General features: G+C 54.5%; 1 protein-coding gene across 1 annotated transcript in view; it reads left to right on the plus strand.

Annotated features, from left to right (window-relative positions):
• Positions 1 to 2,200: 2,200 nt before the first annotated feature.
• The window catches only part of ANGPT4 (angiopoietin 4), a gene marked incomplete at its 5' end in the record, with an annotated part of 31,490 nt that continues 13,460 nt past the window's right edge, over positions 2,201 to 20,230 (plus strand). The window contains 3 exons of the mRNA XM_084248350.1: positions 2,201 to 2,509; positions 16,751 to 16,906; positions 18,281 to 18,402. Coding sequence (XP_084104476.1) covers positions 2,201 to 2,509; positions 16,751 to 16,906; positions 18,281 to 18,402 — 587 coding nt within the window. The remainder of the gene's footprint in view (positions 2,510 to 16,750; positions 16,907 to 18,280; positions 18,403 to 20,230) is intronic.

Consider the following 20,230-nt stretch of genomic DNA (forward strand, 5'->3'; position numbering starts at 1 on the left):
AGGTTAATAGCAGAACGGGAGGTGTTTTGGTGGAGGGTGAGTGGAACATGTGCACATCTGGAAGAGCAAAACTATAACCCCGAAGTTAAAATTAAAAAAAAAAATAATCTCTCTCCAGTGCACAGATGAGGAGACTGACTGGGGCACGGAGTAAGTGGGAAGGCGGGGTGTGCCTGGCCGCTCAGCTGCCCTCCTTCCCCAGTTTCAGGCCCGGCACTTCCAGGCCGTGTGGCTCTGGGCAGATCGCTGTCCTGCTCTGGGCTTGCTTCCGTTTTCTCTGCAAAGTGAGGAAAGTGAGACACGGGCCTCGGTGGGATCAAGGCAGCTCATCTGACACAACCCCAACGACAGCGCCCTTTCCTCTGGTGCATCTGTGCCAGGCACTGCAATAAACATATGACCCCAAAACAGCTTCTTCCTCGAAAGGTCAGAGGAGGCGTGACGCTATCTACAGTGGAGACAATTGAGGCAGAGCTGGGCAAGCCGCGCTCTGAGCAAGCACAAGGGAAGCTTGGAGAATGCCGGTGGCTGATAACCAGCTGCCTTTCCTTTTCCTGCCAAAGCTCCACACACCTGGTTTAATGTTGTCAGGCCCCCGGATGAGCCCCTAAATCGCCACCTCGAGCAGCCTGCTGGGTTCAAAACTCCACCAGGATTTGGGAAAACAAAGGGAGAAAAACAATACCCAACATCCAGATTGGCCTCCACTCTGGGAAAATGAGCAGAGTAGCGGAAGGCAGCCTTCGGGGGGGAGGCCCAACCAACTCCTGGGTGCCAAATCCCTACCCATTGGGCTTTACATTCCGGCAGGTTGGAGGAGGGGAGATACATACTAACTGTGATGCTGACAACAGCAATAAAAGATACTTATTTAGTGCTCACCCCATGCCAGCACTGAGCTAAGTCACTTAATTTTCACACCTTCAGTTCCAAAAAATTCAGTTCATCAAAAGGAAGCACAGAGAGGTTAAGTGACTTGCCCAAAGTCACAAAGCTTATAAGTGGCAGAGCCAGGATTTGACTAGGTAAACAAGTAGATCAGGTAATCAAGTAGATCAAAATTCTTTATCCCCAGGCTGAGTGCTCACACACATTCCTCAGGGGAGAGATGGCGTCCCCCTGACTTACAGATGGGGATATGAAGGCCCAGAGAGGAGAAGTTGCTCTCCCAAGGCCAGCAGTTGAAAACGGGGATTTGGAGCCAGTTGCCTCTGACTCCTCAACCAGTCAGGACACTGCTGCACCCCAACTTCTTTCCCCACTCTAGCCAGAGGCAACCCCAGGACAATCTGCCACAAGGACGACCAGTTACTGTCACAGCCACAGAGACAGCCACAGAGCCGGGGCACCCCCAGGGGTATGTCCCCAGGCCCCAAGGGAGGAGGAAGACTAGAGCCAGTTGCCTGCTGGGGCAACCACTCCCTGGTCTTACAAGGATTTTTCTCGAGGAACACATCGAGCTGGCTGCCTCCTCCCTGGCCTCACCCCTCTGCCCTTCCCCTCTCTTTGTGCTCTCTGGGGGTCACTTCTCTTGTGTTCCAAGCACTAACATGAGCCGGAGGGGGGAAGGTGGAGGGAGAGAGAAGGGGAGGCGTGGGGACTGAAACTTGAGATCCCAGCCTCAGTGGGGGGAGGTTAGAGAGAGACCGAAAGACAGAGACAGGAAGAGAGAGAACTCAGTTGTGTTTGATTTTCAGAAAGGGCGGCACTGTGGGATTGGTATTTGTGTGTGTGAGTGTGCATGTGTGTGCGTGCGCATGTATGTGTATGGGGAGTGTTTTCTGGCCTCCCCTCTCACTGGGAGGCTAGACCCCCACCTTGGTTAATAGATGGATGCAGAGGCCAGGGAGAACCTGCCGCTAGAGCAAGGCCAGGCCAGGCGTGAACCAGCAGCCCTGGGGCAGAAGTGAGCAGGAAGGAAGGGAAGAGGGAAGAATAGAGGTGAGGGGGTGCCTGGGGGCGGGAGCAGGAGGCAGTGGGAGGAAGCTGAGCAGCTGTGGTATTTGGAGCAAGTATAAATAGCTGCCTGGACGGAGCTGGTCAAACAGGGGTTTGCAGCTGCAGCAGCCTGCAGGGCAGGCCTGTCCCCTCAGGGCCACGGAGGGCACATCCTGGGCACGGAGCCTGGGCACGGAGCCTTCGGCAGGCAAAGTCCCCGGGGGCTCTGACCGGACACCCCTCGCCATCGCCAGATCTCCAGATGCTGTCCTGGAGAGCCATGCTGCTGGGTGGCCTCCTCCTCATTGTGGCCACCATGACCACAGCCCAGCGGAGGGGGCAGGAGGCGGGCGGGCGGCGCCGGGCACACCGGGTCCAGCATGGTCAGTGCAGCTACACCTTCGTGCTGCCTGAGCCAGAGCCCTGCCCGCCAGAACCTGAGGCCTTTGGGGGCTCCAACAGCCTCCAGAGGGACTCCCCGGCCGCTGTGCTGAATTTAGGAGACTGGTCAAACCAGCGGGTGCGACAGCTGGAAAAGGTGCTGGAGAACAACACACAGTGGCTGCAGAAGGTAAGGGCGAGTCCTGCAGGGGATGAGCGGTGGTGGGCAGGTGAGCAACCTCCCGGGCCTTCCCTGGGCACATGGGCCAGGCCCTTGGGATACTCATCTCTGAATTGTACAGATTGGAATGAGGCCCGGAGAGGGGCAGGGACGGGCCTGAGGTGGCACAGCAAAAGTGGGTAGGGTCAGAACTGGAGGCCTGGCTCTCCAACTGCTATTCATTCATACCTCTGATAGAAACCCATTGAATGTGGGCCAGCTGACCTCGGGCCAGGCAATAGTACACAGGCTGTGAGGTGGGAAGACAGGCCGGCGGCCTGGAGAACAGGAGGGCAGCAGTGTGGCTGGAGCAGAGAAAAAGAGGGATATGGGGGAGCCAGAAAAGGTCTTGGAGCGAGGGAGGGCAGACCATATTTGGTCTTGGGGGACACAGGAAGACTCTGGCTCCTGCTGTGTGCATCATGGGGGCCATGGCTGGGTTTTGAGAAGGAAAAGACACACCTGACTGGGCTTTAACAGGATAACTGTAGGAAGCAGAGGGGGTGCAGGGAGCCCAAGGAGGAGGCCACCAGACAAGAGGTTTTAGAGTCCTGGAGCAGAACCGCGCTGGGAGAGGATGTGTCCTCAGATTCCAGAATATTCTGAAGGGATAGCTAATCAATGGTACTAATGAGCTGAATGTGGGGTGAGAGAGCAGAGTTCTCCTGTCTTCATTGTCTCAGCAGACACTCACCACCTGCTGTGTGACAGGGGAAAGAGGCAGGCTCAGCCCTGGGTGGGGCTGGGGGCAGGGAAGTCATCCTGTGAGGTTCAAGTTGGGGCTGACCAGAGAGTCCCTAAGCAAGAGCTGCCCAGGGAGAGAACTGGCCCTGGGCCCAGGCACAGGAGACAATCTGGGCAGCGGTGTGGGGCGGAGGAGGTGGGCCGTTCTCAGGCTTCAGAATGTATTGAACAGTGGTGACAGGATACGAGGGAGAGAAGAGCAGACGAGAGTGTCCCTCAGGTGCCTCTCCAAGGAGCACCTCCTTATCATCCACGGTTTCCCACCTGTTCAAACCCATGCCCAATCAGTAAATAATGCCCACCCCCTGCTATGGGCATATTTATTTAATATTTATGCCCATACACCCATATTCATGTAATGGGCACAGAGTAACACGCAAATGAAGACAGAACTTTAACAAGATGACATGGCGTCATGGACACATGTTCTGGTAGCTTCCTCCTGTTTACCAACGGGTTGCCATGAGCGCACCCCTGTGTCTCCACGGTGGAGGCTGCTTGCGTGCATGGAACCACACTCCTGCACATGCACTTAGCCTGTGCCTTGTCTTGGTCTGGTCAGCTGTCCCCTCAGCTCCCCACTCACCATCTTCCCTGAGCCCCTTGCCTGCTTGCCCTCCCCCTGCCCGGCCACTCACTCTCCTGCCCTCAGGTCCTGGTGAAGGAGCCCTTGGCCCCACACACTGGAGCCCAGGGGGGCGCCACACTGCCCTGAAATCTGCGGTTGTGTCTGCGGCAGCTGTTCCCACACCCATAGGGTCACCCCGAACTTCTGCTCCTGGAGCCTCCGTCTCACCCTTCTCATCCTCATGCCAGATCACGGACTCCCACATCAACGAGAGACGGGTCTAGAGCAGAGACTCCTCAGCTCCGGCCCGATGCTAGCAGGTTCACCCGAGCAGCCGCGGTCCCCAGGGCCTGGCTCCAGGCTCAGCGGGCAGGAGTTCCTCCACCGGCCAAGCCCATTCTTTTTTCCTCGGGATCCCCTCTCCTGCAGACCCTCATGGGGCAGGCTGGAGCTGCAGGAGCACTGGGGGCGGCCCTGGGGCCTCTGCTGTGAGGCGTGAGAGCAAGAGAAAAGCAGACGCTGAGTCCTGCCAAACACCAGCATTCAGGATGCGGGAGAAGCAGGTGTGTCTTGCAGGTGAGCACTTGCTGATGGAGTCGGTTTCCAGAAAGATGCTGTTGGTCAGCTCTACTGGGGTCTAGGAAGATGAAGACATGGAGTCATGGACACTCACTCTGCTCAAAGCAACCATCCCCTCCCACGCCGCCAGCAACTCTCCTCCCGCTCGCTTGGTCTTTCCCCTCCATGTTAATCACATCCAGTGTCTCCCTGGTGGAAAAAGGCAGAGGAGGAGGAGGGAGAGGAGTGGGAACAAGCCTCCTGTCCACCCCTCTGACCTCAGGCCTGGCTCTCGGGAGGCCACGTGTTCAGCCTCCTCTTCCCTCACGTTCCAGGTGCTCCTTCCCCTCACATCACCTCCCACGCCCCACTTCCCAAATCCGGCGGCCACAGCTCAGTCTTCATCTTCCTAGAGCCCTTGATGAATTTAATATAGCTGGCCAACAGCATCTTTCTGGAAACCGACTCCATCAGCAAGTGCTCACCTGCAAGACACACCTGCTTCTCCCGCATCCTGAACGCTGGTGTTTGGCAGGACTCGGCGTCTGCTCTTCTCTTGCTCTCACGCTTCACAGCAGAGGCCCCAGGGCCGCCCCCAGCGCTCCTGCAGCTCCAGCCTGCCCCATGAGGACACCAAATTAGCATCTAACAGGTCCTGACCCCCAAACCAATGACCCTGACCCTCCAAAGCCTCCCCGTTCAGAGCCTGTGGTGTCTGAACACTAACACCGCCTGAAACTCAGCAACCTCCCTTCCCCGCCTCTTTCTGCTTAAGGTAGTACCAGCCTCCTGCTGCCCTGGGGGTGTCCTCTGTCCCTCCTACGCCCAGGTAGCAAGTCCCCTCCTGTCGTCTCACCTCTTCTGGTCCTCCATCCTCCCATCTGCCTGGCTCACGGCCCTTCATCTTCCCCTCGACACTGCTGTCACCTCCCTCCTGGATTCCCTACCCCTAATCTCACCCCCTGTTCTCTTTGACTCCCCTGAGTGCCTGGGGCTCAGACAACACTGGCTGAGCCAAAGGGCGCGCGCATATAAACCAAGGCTTTCAGGCCAGAAAGAGGTGTTAGAGTCCAGGAGGACCGGGCAGCGCCCTCAGGGGGGTGTACCCTCCTGGTCCAGCCCCCTGCTGGTAACCCTGGGAGTGCCTGGGAGCGCTGCAGGGCAAAGAGTACTCAGGCCCGGCTGGTTCACGTCCCCTCCCAGCACTTGCCACGCGGTTGCAGACAAGTGAGGCTCAGCTTCCCTGTGTGTAAAATGGAGAAAATGACAGTGTGTAGGGGTGGCCGGGAAGGCCATGGGGCAGCTCCGGCCGGCCGTTCTCAGCCTGCTGCCCGCCTGCGGTGTGTGCCTCATGAAGTCGTGGGGTGGCTCAGTGGCAGGAGGACAGTAGCTCGAGGGGCTTTTATTTCAACACAATCTCTATCTCGAGCCCCGCTCCTCTGGGCAGAGGAAGTTCATTCTCAGTCAATTTGGAACAAAGGTTGCAGGTGACCGGAGGGCTGGAAAGCCACTTGTCCATGCCAATGTTCTCAAGGGTCCACCAATCCCGCCTGCTCTCTGGTGGGGTCCAAGCATGTGTCTGCAACGCCATCTCTTAGGGAAGAGGCCTTTTGGGTAGTGACCCCCTTATGCCCTTTGGTGTTCGGGTCCCTGCCAGGTCACCCATGCCCTTGGGACCTGGCACCTCTTTGGGCAACAGCATTGCCTAGAAGTTGAGACCCCTAACTCTGGAGTCCTCTTGGGGTTCTAGATCCATTCTACCCCTTCCTACTTGTGTGAGCTGCGCCGAGTTGCTTCACTTCTCTGAGCCTTGCTTCCCTCGCCTGTACGAGGGCGTGATACACTACCCACCCCCGAGGAGTCAATGAGATGAGGCACTGGAAGTCCCTGGTCCCCAGGGACATAGTAAACTCTCCGTGATGGTGACTGTTTCCATGAGGGTCTCTCTGGTACTAGAGACTCCAGTCCTGTAGTCCTTGGGGCCTTCCTCCTCCACTTGAGACACGTGACCCCGGCACGGGCACACACACACTTGGGTAGTCACGGCGCCCTGCAGTTCTCCCGGCCACAGTCACAGACACTGGCCACCTTCTGTGGCTATGCCGTGTCCTTAGGCGTGATGTCCGCTGGCTCTACTCTTGTGCGTTCTCTCGGCCAGGGTATACCTCAGAGTCTTTGATATTCGAGGGCCTCTTTTGGCTTCTGCTCTGACATACCAGGAGCGAAAAAATATGCACTTCAAAATATTCTTATCTAGTGGCATCATCACGATCGCCACTGGTGACACCCAGGCCTGGCTGCGGGGGACAGGCCTCCCCAGACCAAGCTCGCAGCAACATTCCATTCATCCGGGTGGGTGCAGGGTGTTGTGAGCTCCCTGTTGTGAGCTCCCAGAAGCGCACGCCTGCTCAGCCCCTACCCCAGTCTCCCCTCCACCCCCACAGCACACAGATAAGGAAACCACGGCCAGGAGAAGGGCCTTGCTAGAGTGGCAGCGATGAGAGCCACCCCAGATTGTCATTCCGAAGCCCAGGTTCTTTCTCCTGATTCTGGAGGGTGTCAAGTCTGTGGGGGAGGCAAGACCAGAGAGACAGTGGGGCTGTTCCTATCTGCCTCTGAATTCCGGACCCCCGGATCCCCAGCCTCTTCTCCTGGCATGCTGCTGGTCAGTGACCTCATGCCCGTGCCCAGAGCGGGTGGAGGGGGCGCCCTGCCCTTGCTCCCTCCCCTTCCTTCTACTGTTCTCCCCTTCCTCCACCTTTCCCCCCTCCTGCCCCACCCCCTCCTCCTGGGAAGCCTCTGCTGCCATGACTCATGTCTGGAGTTGGCCATCAGCGAGGCCATCGGTGGGCTGCACTTCAGTGCTTGGCTCTGCTCCACCTCCCGCATCTGGGTGAAAAGCTGAAGGAATGTTGAGGGGGTGGAGGACAGAGCCAGCCACACAGCAGGCTTCCCGAGCTGGGCCTCGCAGGCAGTGGTTAGGCACATGCCCGCGGGCATCCAGCACGGACCAGCTCTGGCCCAGGGCCTGCCCTTCTCTCAGTGCCTCGTCGACGACACCCGGGGGCAAGCCCTGCTCCTGACATTTGATATGGGGTCCAGAGCCTGTCCACGTAGCTATTTGATTCATGTGTAATGGTGGCTCCCCCAACTACATCGGGCCTCCCAGACAGAAAGTACCAAACTCACCAGGAACCCTTCTGCACAAAAGGACCAGACTCAAGTCCCAGGCTCCCCACCCACCTCCTGCACTTGAGGGCAGCCCAGCTTCCTCTGAGTCTCTGGGATCCCAGGGGCAATGTGGGGTCCTCCACCTTCTTGCCTGTTCAGGCAGGAGCTGGTCCTCTCTGCCTATCTCCCTGTATGTCTCTGACTCTCTGTTCTGTCTCTGTGGGTCTCTCTCCTGGGGCCCGTGATGGGGGGCGGAGGCTGACTCACAGTATGTGCTCCTATTGCTGTCTGATCCCCTCTCCTGGCTGGCTGGCACCCCCCTGAGTCTCTCCCTGTCTCTCCGATCCTCCTCCCCTCTTGCCTCTACCTCCCCCAGCGGCTTCGTGCTCTGTCTATGCCAGAGGACCCAGTGCACACAGGAGAGCCAGGCTGCTTGGCTGGGGCTCTTTCTTTTCTCGTCTGTACCCAAAGCTGAGCAGGGAAGGGTCAGGGGCTGGGCAGGAGCCTCCCAAACTGGCACTGCCCTCAGCCTCGCTGTTTGCTCCAGGTCCCTGACGTCAAACCTCAGAATAACTTGGCCCCCAAGCCCCACGGTCAAAAAGCCTTGCCTGCCTGGACATGGGTCAAAAGCGCACCCAGGGGGAGCATAGCGTGGGGTCCTGGCCCAGCCCGAGACCCTCCCTAACTGGAATGGGACTCCCAACTGCTCCGGCCTCCTCAGGCTGCCCGTAAATTCTTGGCATTTTCGGCCTTTAGTTATCCAAACAGAAATGAATCTCGGTTGCAGAACAAAATATCTTGGGATTTGATTTCCTAACCTCACCACTGGCTCCTTTCTGAGTGTGAGGCTGGAGGATGGGAGCACAGCATCTGCTTCTTGGAGGAAGGGGGCTATTTTTCCAAGAAAGGGGCCTATAAATGGCTGGCACAGATGGCCTCAGCTGAGGCATGACCCAGGCAGCAATGACAGGCCCTTGCACAGCCTCCCCAAGGACAGATTTATTTGTTCAAGTGGCTTGGCCAGGCCTTCCCAAGGGGACAGGCCACATGTTTCTGGCTCTCTCCTTCCAGGCCCCAAAGCTGAGCCGACCTGGGATGTACACAAAGCCTCTCCTCTTCTCTCCTTGGGCAGGAATTATGAGGAATCAGGCCCCAGAGCCTGCTCCTCGGCCCAGACTCTGGTCATTGAGCACTTGCCTAACCTCAGAGTCAGCCCCGACAGCCAGCTGTGGGGTCTGAGGTGACTGAGCCCGGGGCGGGGGAACCCTGGGGAAGCTACCTATTAACAGATGAGAAAATAGCTACTCACCTATTAACAGATGAGAAAACTGAGGTACCAAGAGGTTGGGTGACTTGCCCAGGGCCACATGGCCAGGAGGTGTGAGGTCAGACTCATACCCAGCCGGTCTGAGGCCAGAACCCACATGCTCAGCACAACAGCCAGTTTCCGGGCTAATAAACAAGACATTTCCCTCATGACCTGGTCCCCTGGGCCCCCAGTTGGCGCCTGGGGAGCAGAGAGCCGCTGGCCACCAAAGGGGAAACTCAGGTACTAGATTTTTCCCTTCCCAGGGAGCCCCTCAGCCAAGGAAAGCCCTGCTATGCTCTTTCACAAAGGCTGGGCTGAGCCGTTGGAACTGAGAGGACCCAGGGCCTCCATCTGGGTGTCCTCATGTTCCACCCCCATCCTTGGCCCAGGGCCTGGGGTAAATCCCACAGATGCTGAGTGTGGGCCTCAGGGTCCAGCGGACTCAAGTAGAATCCAAGCTCTGCTGCTTCTGGCCTGTGTTGTCAGTCACTTGGGCACTCTGGGCCTCGCTGTCCTTATCTGCGAAATGGGCTCTAGTGGAAGCTGCTTTGAGGTTATCTCCGGGGCTTGGTAGAGGGCTCAGCAGGGAGTGAGAGCCTCGTGAAGGCCAGCTCAGCTTGGTCAGGAAGGGAGTTCACTCCAACTTCTCTGCTTCCTGCCTTGTATGACCTAGGGAGAGCCCCCTTTTCTCCTCCCTGGGCCTCAGTTTCCTCATCTGCAAAGTGAGTGTCATGACCATAAACACCTCAGGTGAGGACAAAACAAGGCAAAGCATGGGGAGATCTGGGGCTTCTATAGGTGAGGTGACTGGGGGCCCTCGAAGCTGGGGACCCACCTCCCCTTATACAGAGAACAGCGCCTCTGGAGTTTAGGCCCCTCACTCCTGACTCCAACTCTACATCCTTTGGTCTAGAGTGTGGCCACCAAGTGGGGCCCAGGAAGGAAGATGAGGGGAATCCCCCACAGGAAACCTCCGTGGGAAGTGCAAAGGGGCCCACTGGGAGCATAGATGAGCAAGTAAGAGACTCAAGTGACAGAGGCAGACGTGGCGTGTCCTCCCTCCCTCTACAGGGCTCTCCCCAATATACCTTGTCCTCTCCCTGGCCCCCTCGCCTTGGGCAAACCCTGAGCACCATCCATTCCATGCAAGTTGAGGCTCAGAAGGCAGGATGGCCACAGATACTCAACAAATATTGATAAGCCCTACCATGTGCCGGGCACTGTACGGAACAGATAAGCTCCAGACCCCTTGGAACACACAGACCCTCTGCAAGGAGAAAACATGAGCCCTGTTTGATGAGGCTACTGAGGTTTTGAGAAGCTGCATCACTGTCAGAGAAAGGGAATGGCAAGGCTGGGACTGGAGCCAGGGCCCGACGCAGTGCTCCAGGCCACACTGGACTGGGCTGCAGCTGGGAGTGGAGAAGCCAGGCCTGTGCCGGGAATGGTGCTTGGCTGAAAGTGGACAAGTGCATCCCTCCGCGAGAGCCTGTTGGCCCCCGACACTCTCCAGCCCTGGCTCCCTGCCCACCGCTCTGCAAGCTCTGAGCCCTAACCTAGAAGAAAAGCAACAGAATCTTGTGTAGGAGGGAAGACAGCCAAGGAATCCTGGTCTGGCTGCTCAGAAAAAGCCAGTATGCATTGAACACAGGGTCAGGGCTTGTGCATTCCAGGGTGGCGAGTGGGGACCCTAAAACAAGGCAGAGGAGGAGAGGCCAACCCTTAACATCAGGCTCACAAGCTGCAAAATTAGCCCAAAGACACCGAGGCTGGGGGTGATGGGGTGGGGTTGTGACCAGCCAAGCAAGGGGAGCAGAACCTAGAAGCAAGAGGGCCAGACCTCTGTAATCTCTGCCAAGAAGTCTCTGCTATCCGTTGTGGAGCAACAAATTACCCTAAAATATTTAGCAGCTTAAAATAACAAAAAACATGTAGTCTGTCCGACAGTCAGGAAAATTAAAAGGAGCAACTTAACAGGTAGCTGTGAACTGGGGTTTCTTCCTGAAGTTACACTCAGATGTCACTTGGGGCTGATGGCATCTGAAGGCTCAACTGGGGCTGGGGCACTGGCCTCCCAGTGATCTGTTCACAGATAGGTGGGAACTGTCAGTGGTGGGACCTCTCAGCTCCTCTCAAGATGGGCCCCTTCACAGGCCTGCTTGTGGGTCCTCAGCCTCTTCCAGAGCAGGGGAGGAGGCAGAAGCCAAAATGTAATGACATCGCACTCCAACATTTTGACAATATCCCCATTGATCACGGGGGGGTGGGGGGGGTGCTGTTGGGGGAGGCGGGCCTGTCCCAACTCAGCAAGGGAGGGACTACACTCGAGTTGTCAGAGGAGGGATCTCTGGGCTCCTCTTGGAGTCTGGCTGCCACAAGCAGCTCCCCTCCCCTCTACCCCTAAGTGGTAAGGATGTAATCTTTGGGCCCCAAAGGCCCACTTTCCAATCCAACCTCTGCCACTCATAGCTGTGTGACTTGGGTAATGATCTCATTCTCTCTGTGTGTCTTCTTCATCTGTCAAATGGGAACGAGGAGAGAGTGGAGGACTTAAGGGGCCATATTTGTAAGGTTGTAAGGCCTCGGAGCCATGCCCAGCACCTCAGTGGTTCTGAGATCTGCCTGCGGAGGCCATGGCAGCTGACAGAGCAAGTCCATCCTGGCCACTGCTGTCTCCCAGCACAGATGTGTGCAGCCTCTGCACAATGTACAGATGAATGAGCCCCAAACTGTCTCATGCTCGTATCTAGAACATTCCTTCTTCACACACCCCATGCTGGTTCCCCCCTCACTGTGGGCCTCCTTCTGTTCCTCTCCCTTGGCAGCTTCCCTTTCTTTCCTGATCTTGTCTATGTTCAGTCCTGCTCTCTGGCCTTCTGGCCTCCTCTTTGGCTTCACCTCCCATCACAGGCTCTAACCATGGCTGGGCTGGATCAGCAGAGCCAAACTAATTTTTAGGAGCCCAAAAATCATTTTATGGCAATCCATTGCCCCCTACGTGAACTGACCCATTTGCTCTCTCAGCAAATAGTCACTGCGTACCTCTTAATGTGCCTGGCACTTCTGGAGGCAGGAGTGAGTGTATGGCCATGAACATGGGGACTCCCCTCCCTTCTACCCCACAGAGTGGTACTGTTATCACACCATCTACGGAGGGGGAAATGGAGGCACAAAGGCGGGAAGCGGCAAGTCATGAGCCAGCATGGGCTGGGGCTTAATTTTTCTATAAAGGCTGTTCTTCCCTTTCTTGCTGTTCTGTTTCCTGATGGCTGGACCACAGAGCCTTCTGGCATCCTTCATTTCAAAGCCAATTCTTCCAGGAAGGCAGGGGACTGGGCAAGGGGTGAGGGCAGGGTCCAACCCCCTCACTCATTCAATGTAACAAATATTCATGAAGCACCTGTGACTTGCCAGGCCCCTTTCCAGCAGGAAAGGCCCTGCACTCTTGGCCCTGTAACAGTTGAAGACCCACTGGGGGCTCCGCCGAGGAGCCCTCTAAGATACATCCATGTTGTTGCAATTATCAGAAGTTCAGGCCCTTTTATTGCTGAGTAGGGTCCAATGCACGGATGGGCCACAGTTGCATATCCACTCGCCTGTTGAAGTGTGTTTATATAAATAATGCTGGAGAAAGCAGATTTCCTTCTGCTAAGACTGTTCATCCATCGATACCCATCTCTTACCTCTCCAACACCCTTCCTCCCTCCACCCCCAACCCCTGCCTGTCAAAACTCCCTTTCTTTCACTGTCATTTTCAAATGCTCTGTCCCCAACAGGAGCAGGGTTTACTGTCCCCGTGTCACAGATTAGTAAAGAGATTCAGAGAACTGAAGCCACAGCTAGAAGGTAGAAGAGCCAGGCCTCAAACCCAAAGCCAAGGGGAGTGGCTGGTAGCCGAGGGCCAAAATTCAGCCCTTTGCAGGATAGAGGGTGACGGGGGTCAGGCCCGCACGCGTCTCACCTGAGAATTTGTCACCATGAGGGTGACAGAGAAGGGGCAGGTCTGATCCTGGAGGTTGAGGGAGGGTGGCGATCCCGTCCGGGTCAGTTCCTCCATTGCTGTCCTTACCCCACCCTTCCAGCTGTTGCCTGAGGTCTGGGCCATACCGCTGGGTCAGACCCAACCCCCACCACCACAAATGCTGACATTAGTCACCAGAATCACAGCGTGGCCCAACTGTGCCCATCTGGGCCACATTATCCATCCCAGAGCCCATGCTGGTGGGCGGGTATGGCAAATTGGGTGATGGGCCCCAGCTGTGGGTGGCCTCTGCCCCACCCACCCAACCACTTGCAGCCGCCATACAAGTGAGGGACCAATGAGGGCAGTGAGGTAGCTCACATCACTTGAGATGACCCCAAGTAACCCAGAGTCCTCAGCCTAACTCTGCAGAGCTGAAGAAGCCCCTGCGCTAAGAGTCACAGAACCCAGACTGCCAGGCGGTGACCGTGGGCAAGTCTCCTCGGCCTCAGCTTGTCCATCTGCAAATGAGAGACTTGGGAGAGATGCCAGAGAAGGTCTCACTGCAGAAACGAACTTGCTGCTGGACCACCTAGGGCAGCTCAGGTTTTACTGTCAGGTCTGGGAGTCTGCATCTCAGCAGGTTCAGTTTTGTGACTCATGGAGAAGTCCCAGTGCAGCCTCAGCGTAGCTCTGCTTACCCCGTCCACCCTGGCAGCCCAGCCAGCCAACATTAGAATCCCAGCGGAGGTGGGGGTGGGCACTGATAGAGGCTTGGTGGGGACGGTGAGAGGCTGACCAGGGGGTGGGGGTAACTGGCTCAGGGTGGAGGGACAAGATCGGATTCGAAACTCAGAGAGAGATAGTAGTGAGAACTTACTAGTGGACTGAGCGCAGCGGGAATAGAAAAGAGTCAAGGATGAGGTCTGCGTTGGGGGTTTAAGACCTGGAGGAGGCCACTGAATGAGGGGAAAACAGAGGAGAATGAGGTGAGCATGCGGAGATGGGGCAGTGGGAGCTGAGGAATCAGGGTTCCATGTTGGATGCTTTGGCATGCAACCCCTGCTGGACACCCGCACGGAGATGGCAAATCGGTGGACATTCACGGGGGAAGTTTGGGTGGGAGGTGGAGACGCCCCCATCAGCACATGGGATGTGGGAGCCCCACGACCAACTCTAACGCCTGCCACGGGGTTCTGATGCATTTGGGGCCTCAGCCCTTTGGTATCTGGAGGCGGAAGCAGCTGGGTGAAGCTTATGGATCCTCCTGTCAGAATAATATTTTTAAAGGCATAAAATATAAGCATAGGAATACCTAATAATATCACAATCAAATCAAAATACTAAAAGTTAAATCTGCACTATAATTGTAGTGTTACCCAGTGGTGAGTTTGAGTATCCATTATTCTAAAATCTTAAGTAAAAATAGCATTTGAAGACACTGTAACTATGTTGTGACACGAAAATATTTTTTTTTATTTCTATCCTAATGAAGTTGCAGGGTTAACTAATAGTGCTCCGGTTTGTGGCCTGGGCTCATAATTGAAGGAAATGCCAAATTTTTATTACGGGTTCATGAACAAAAGATGTAAATTTTTTTCTTACACAAATTTATTATCCCTGAATTCTTTTCACAGAACTTTGTGGGTTCTTAAAGGGTCCCACATTAAGGACCCTGAACCTCAGGAGATCGTGTACAGAAAGATGAGGCATCAGAGAGGGGGTGGCCAGAAGGTACAAGGGGTACATGGAAAACTAGGAGAAAGTGCATCTGAGAGATGATTCCAGAAAAAGGAGGTTGCTCTCTGGGTTGAAGGCTGCTGAGTTGGAGAAGATGATAACACAGATGTCTCCCTTGAATTCAAGGAGGATGACAAGGAGGCAGTTTCAAGTACAGAGGGGTTCCCAAGAGCTAGGGAAGCAGACCTGGGGGTGCACAGGACTCAGGTTACATATTTTTTTGAACTTGGTAAAACACACAGATTTCATTACATTATTCTTTATTGTAAGTGTGACATAAACTGTAAGAATATAATATTTTTAAAGATAAGGGTAAGTATGGAGTTGAGAAAATTGTTCATTTGTTGTTGAGGGGAGCAAAAAATTTGGAACTGCTGCTGGAAGGGGCTGCAGGAATCAAGGACATTGTTCTCTAATTTTTAGAAGACAGTCTTTATTAAAAGACAGTACGTGTGTGCAACAGGGGACTGAGAGTCGGGGAATGGACAATGCAAGGAGGAGGGACAGGGCCAAGGGCACCAAGGTCTTAAGAAACCTGGACGTGCTTGTTTCCCTCAGGTCCCTTTGGGACCTCTGCGCCATGTTCTCACATTGGAGGAAGCTTCAAGTTCACCTGCAGGGCTGGGCAACACTGCTGAGTTCGTTATTCTAGGGGTGGGGTGGTATCTGGGGTGGGACCCAGAAATTTGCATTTCCTATAAGTTCCCAGATGATATTGATCCAAGGAGCACACTTGGAGAGCACACCGGGAGCACACCAGGCCTAGAATCACTCCCAGTCCTGCCCATGTACGCCCCCTTCAGGATTTGACATTGCACTACAATGGAGTGTGCTCCTTCACAAGCACTTGGAGGGGCGGAAGGAAAGAGGGATGGGAGCAGACAGTGGAAATGGAAGAGGGAAGAGACACAAGGAGGAAGCAGCTGGAGCCTGGCCCCCCTGCCAAGGTCACCACCTCCCCTGGAGAGCATCAGTCTTCCCAGGAACCCTGGGAGCTGCCCTGTTGGACCTCCAGGAAGACTGAGCACGAGGGTGAGAAGGAACCAGGGCCAGGGGTAGGGAAGGTGGCGCAAGGCCAGAATGAAGAGGGAGTGGAGGAGGGGCACCAGCACTCTGCCCATGGGCACTGAGCCCTGAGAACACACTGTTCACCTTTGCAACTCGATCCTGGCCTCAAGCCAAACCAGCTCTCCTGATCTTGGGAAAGAAAGCAGCCCTGTCAAAGAAATGAACGTTAGCATATTGGATCAGAGCTGGGAGTGCCCTTGGAAGCTGGCTGGTTCAGCCCTGTTTGGCAAATAGAGAGAACCATAAAGCAGAAAGTTCACTTTGGCAGAGGGATCTGCAAGATTGTATGAAGGAAGATAGGGCCCCCCCATCTGCTGAGTGGCTTAGCCCTAGGAAGTTGGGTGATGGGCATGACATTGGGGGCTATGCTCTGACCCTTACCACTCCCCTCTTTCCATCGATTCATTGACCATATACTGATTGAGCACCCAGTGTTCACTAAGCATTGCGCTAGATATGAAGTGGTGAATAAGACCAAGTCCCTGATTTATATCAAACTGACAGTAGACAAATAAGCACTATAAAGTCAGAGTGTGATAAGTACTAGAAAGAAACATGAAATGACTGTAGCAAGTGAGCCATGCAGATGGGAATGGGGGAGGGGGTGAGCTCCAGGCAGAGGAAACAGCATGTGCAAAGGCCCTGGGGTAGCCACATGTTCTCTCTGTTGGAGAGGTGTCATACAGGCCAGGTTTCTGGGGTGGGATGAAGGAGAAAAAAATAGGAAGGAAATCAGGTGGTGGCAAAAGGCTAGGTCATGGAGCAGGCTACAGTCACGGGGAGGATTTTGGCATTTCTTCTGAATGTGATGAAAACCCAGGGAGGGTTTAGAGCAGAGGACGAATATAATTTGACTTAAGTTTAACAGGATCCCTTTGGCTGGCGAGTGGAGGATGGACTGTGTAGACCATGTAGGGGACAAGAGAGGCCAGGGAGAAAACTTCTGGAAAAGTCCAGGTGAGAAGTAATGGTGGCCTGGCATATAGGGAGGCCTCCCCTGTTTGCTCCGTGTCCTTCCCTGAACACACGTGGAGAAGACAGGAGCTTTCTTCTAGACCCTACCCATGACCCCAGCCCTTGGTCTCCCCACAGCTAGAAAGATACATCCAGATGAACTTGAAGTCAGAGCTGACCCAGGCCCAGCAGGACATGGTCCAGAACCAGACAGCCACCATGCTGGAGCTGGGCACCAGCCTCTTGAACCAGACCACCGCCCAGACCCGAAAGCTGACTGATGTGGAGGCTCAGGTACCCAGGGGTGAGCGGGTGGCACTGGAGGTGGAGCCTCTTTGGGGGCAGAGGGTGGCCAGTAAGGCTGGCTCACAGCCCAGGTTGTCTTGCCTTGACCTTTGTCCCTGGCTGAGTTTAGGGCCTCCTCTGGGGCTGGAACCCCTGAGGCCCCCACCATGATGCTGTTGCAAAACCCTCCCACCAGGCCACGAGCCCCCTGAGGGAAGGCACTAGATTTGGCTCTTCTGCCTGTGACTCTAGTGTCCAGGGATGTGCTGGGCCCTGGAATGAGGGGGCAGCAGCACATTTGCCCCCGCCCTCAGGGGACTTACTGTACACTAGAGAAAATGGATAATAAAATATTCTGTCTGAGAGAAGAGGCACTGGGAGCAGAAAAGAGGGTGGGGGGAACAGGTGAGTAAATGAATGGATGAAGAGATGAATGACACGAGGCCCGGGTTTTGTTGAATCCCCATTACATGACAGGTGCTGTTTGACGTTTATAGCTGTAGATAAAATGGGCATAGAGCGTCCTTTCTAATAAACACCAAGAAAACAACTAGTATAAATAACACGTGTGTGTGTGTGAGCTGGTGAGAGTGCTAAGGAGAAGCAGCGTGGACGTTATACTGGAGCAATGAGGAGTATGTGCTGGGAGTGGCAGCAGGGAATGAGTTGCAAGTTTCGACAGTGAGGCCAGGAAGGCACACTGAGAAGGTAGGAATGGAGCCAGGGCCCCGGGGACAGTGTCCCAGACAGGAACCACAGCGTGTGCAAAGACCCGCAGGTGGGGCTGTGCTGGCAAGCTCCAGGAACATGCAGGAGCCAGTGCAACTGAGGTGACCTAAGGAGATGGTGGCAGCAAAGGGTTAGAGGGATGATGGGGCCATACTGAATCAGCAGGACTTGTGGGCCATGGAGAGGCCTGGGGTTTTTGCAGTGTCCTGTGGGCAGCACAGGAAGATTTTGAAAAGAAGGGCGACATTTAAAATGCTGCTGAGCAGAGACTATACCATAGGGGTAGGGGTGGGTACAGGCACCCATTTGGAAGGTGGAGTTGGCAGGACTTGCTGATGGACTGGATATGCAGGTCAAGGATGACTCTTCCTGGGGCCTGATCAGCAGGAAGAAAAGAAACGCCATGTGCAGTGACAAGAGTGAAGAAATTTAAGAAGCAGATCCTAAACTCAATGAAGACCAATGAATGAATGAATGAATGAATGAATGAATGAATGAATGAATGAAACAATGACCACAGTAACCAACCACTGGGAGGGAGGAAATAGGTCAGCAAGTTTCTGGAATGACAATGCCTTTGAGTAGGGGGTTGCTGCTGGGCAGGTTATGTGCAGGGCATGCTTAACCCCCACCTCCTCCTGCTTGCTGGGGCAGGTTCTAAACCAGACATCAAGGATGGAGATCCAGCTGCTGGAGACCTCACTGTCCACCAACAAGCTGGAGAAGCAGCTGCTCCTGCAGGGCCATGAGCTCCACCAGCTGCAGGGCCGCAACAGGTGGGCACTGGCACCCTGGCACCAGGCTGGGTGAGGGCTGGGTCTGGGGGCCAGGGCCAGGCTGGGTTCCAAGTGGGCTTGGGGCCCAGGGTCAGTACCAGAGCCAGGACCGGGCTGGGGCCAGATCTAAGGGCCTGGGTTAGGACTGAAGTGAGGGATCATTTCGGGGATGTGGACTAGTACTAAGGCTGGGGCAGGTCAGGCCAGTCAACAAAAAGTGACTTCAATATAATTAGGACATAGTAAGTCATCCATATGCTGAATAAGTGATGTGATTGAGTCTTGAGGGACAGAAAGATATTTATTGCATTGGGCCACTGATATGTTAGGCACCGGTTTCTGTTATTATTCCAACTCTTCTACAGTCTCTTCAGCCAGAGACACTCGAGAAACCTTGTATTGAAACACCTATCTCAAGAAAACTAATTGGCTTGAATCTAGGGCCTTGCACTGGAAGCCAGGAGAGAAGGTGAACGCTGGGGCTGGGCTGAGGGCCAAGGAGTCACAGCCTGGCTACTCTGAACTGGGTGGTGCAGGGACAAGCATTTTCCTTGTACTCAGAACACCCTGATTCTTTCTCTTTTTCCTTTTTCTTCCTTTTCTCTCTCCCTCCTTCCCTCCCTTCCTTCCTTTATGTATTTTAGAAATGTTTAAAGTTTTATTGAGCTACAAAGTACTTACAATTTACCCTGTACATTTTAATTGATTTACTTATTTAAAATTAATAAATCTGATGTCACCCAACAATTCCCCTCCCCAGAAGCAACCATAGTTCCCAGTTTCTTGTCTATCCTAGCAGAGTCTCTGCATTTATAAGCAAACATGCATGCAGGGAACACCCTTTAAATTACAAAGGAAAAAAAGAGTCATGGGGAGCAGATAAGGCCAAAAAAACCCCGGATGTCTGAGGCTGATTTATCTTAGTTTCCAGCTGAGCAGAGGAAAAAAACTGCCTAGGTCAGGGAGCTGGAGAGGCAATGCCCACGCAGCCACTAGCAGCCTGTGTATGGGCGCAATGCTATTTTACACCTGCTGGGTCCTGATAAGGCCCCAGGACAGGCCAGCTCCCTCTCGTCTGTGCACGGTTAATGATAGTGTGCCCACTACTCATTCTGTCCTCCCACCCCAAGGTGTGGGAGAGCGAGGACTGGGACACTGTCAATCACTCTAAATTGGCAGCAGATGCCTAGAAACCAGTGAAGATGGAGTATGTCATGAATAGGTTCTGGGCCCAGACAGACAGCTAGGGCTCCAGAATCCAGGTGTGCCCAAATTCTCTCTGCCTGTGCCATATTTGGGGACCCAGGGGAAATTCCTTCTGCCCTGGCTGGCCTCTTTTTTTACTCTGGAGAATGGGCCAGCACAACCTCAGATACAGGAAAATGTTTCCCTGCCACCCCGCCCCCTCAGCCACCCAGCAGAGAGACTGCTGCTCCATACTTCTTGTGTGTTCTTACATTCATTCAAGCAACGTTTACTTTTTGAGCTCTTACCATGTGTTAGACGTAATTGTAAATACTGGAGTTACAGAAATGAACAGACAAAAATCCATGTCCTTGAGGAGCTGATATCCTATAACTTATACTCCAGGGTTTCTCACGGATGTGCAAACAAACGTGAAAGTATAGGCCCCTTTTTGCTTTCTTAAAACGCAAATGCAGCATTCCATCTCTTCTACACCTCGGTTGTGTTTTTTTCAGTTACCCTGAAAAAGGTTCTATAATTGCATGACACACTTGACTATTCTTTTCTCCAACTATATGAAGTCTGGCTGCGTGGCTGTCCCTCTAGTTACACCCCCCAGTCCCCAGGGAGCAGGCAGTGAGGT

The sequence above is a fragment of the Talpa europaea genome, assembly GCF_964194135.1.
Source record: "Talpa europaea genome assembly, chromosome: 11".
Classification (NCBI taxonomy): domain Eukaryota; kingdom Metazoa; phylum Chordata; class Mammalia; order Eulipotyphla; family Talpidae; genus Talpa; species Talpa europaea.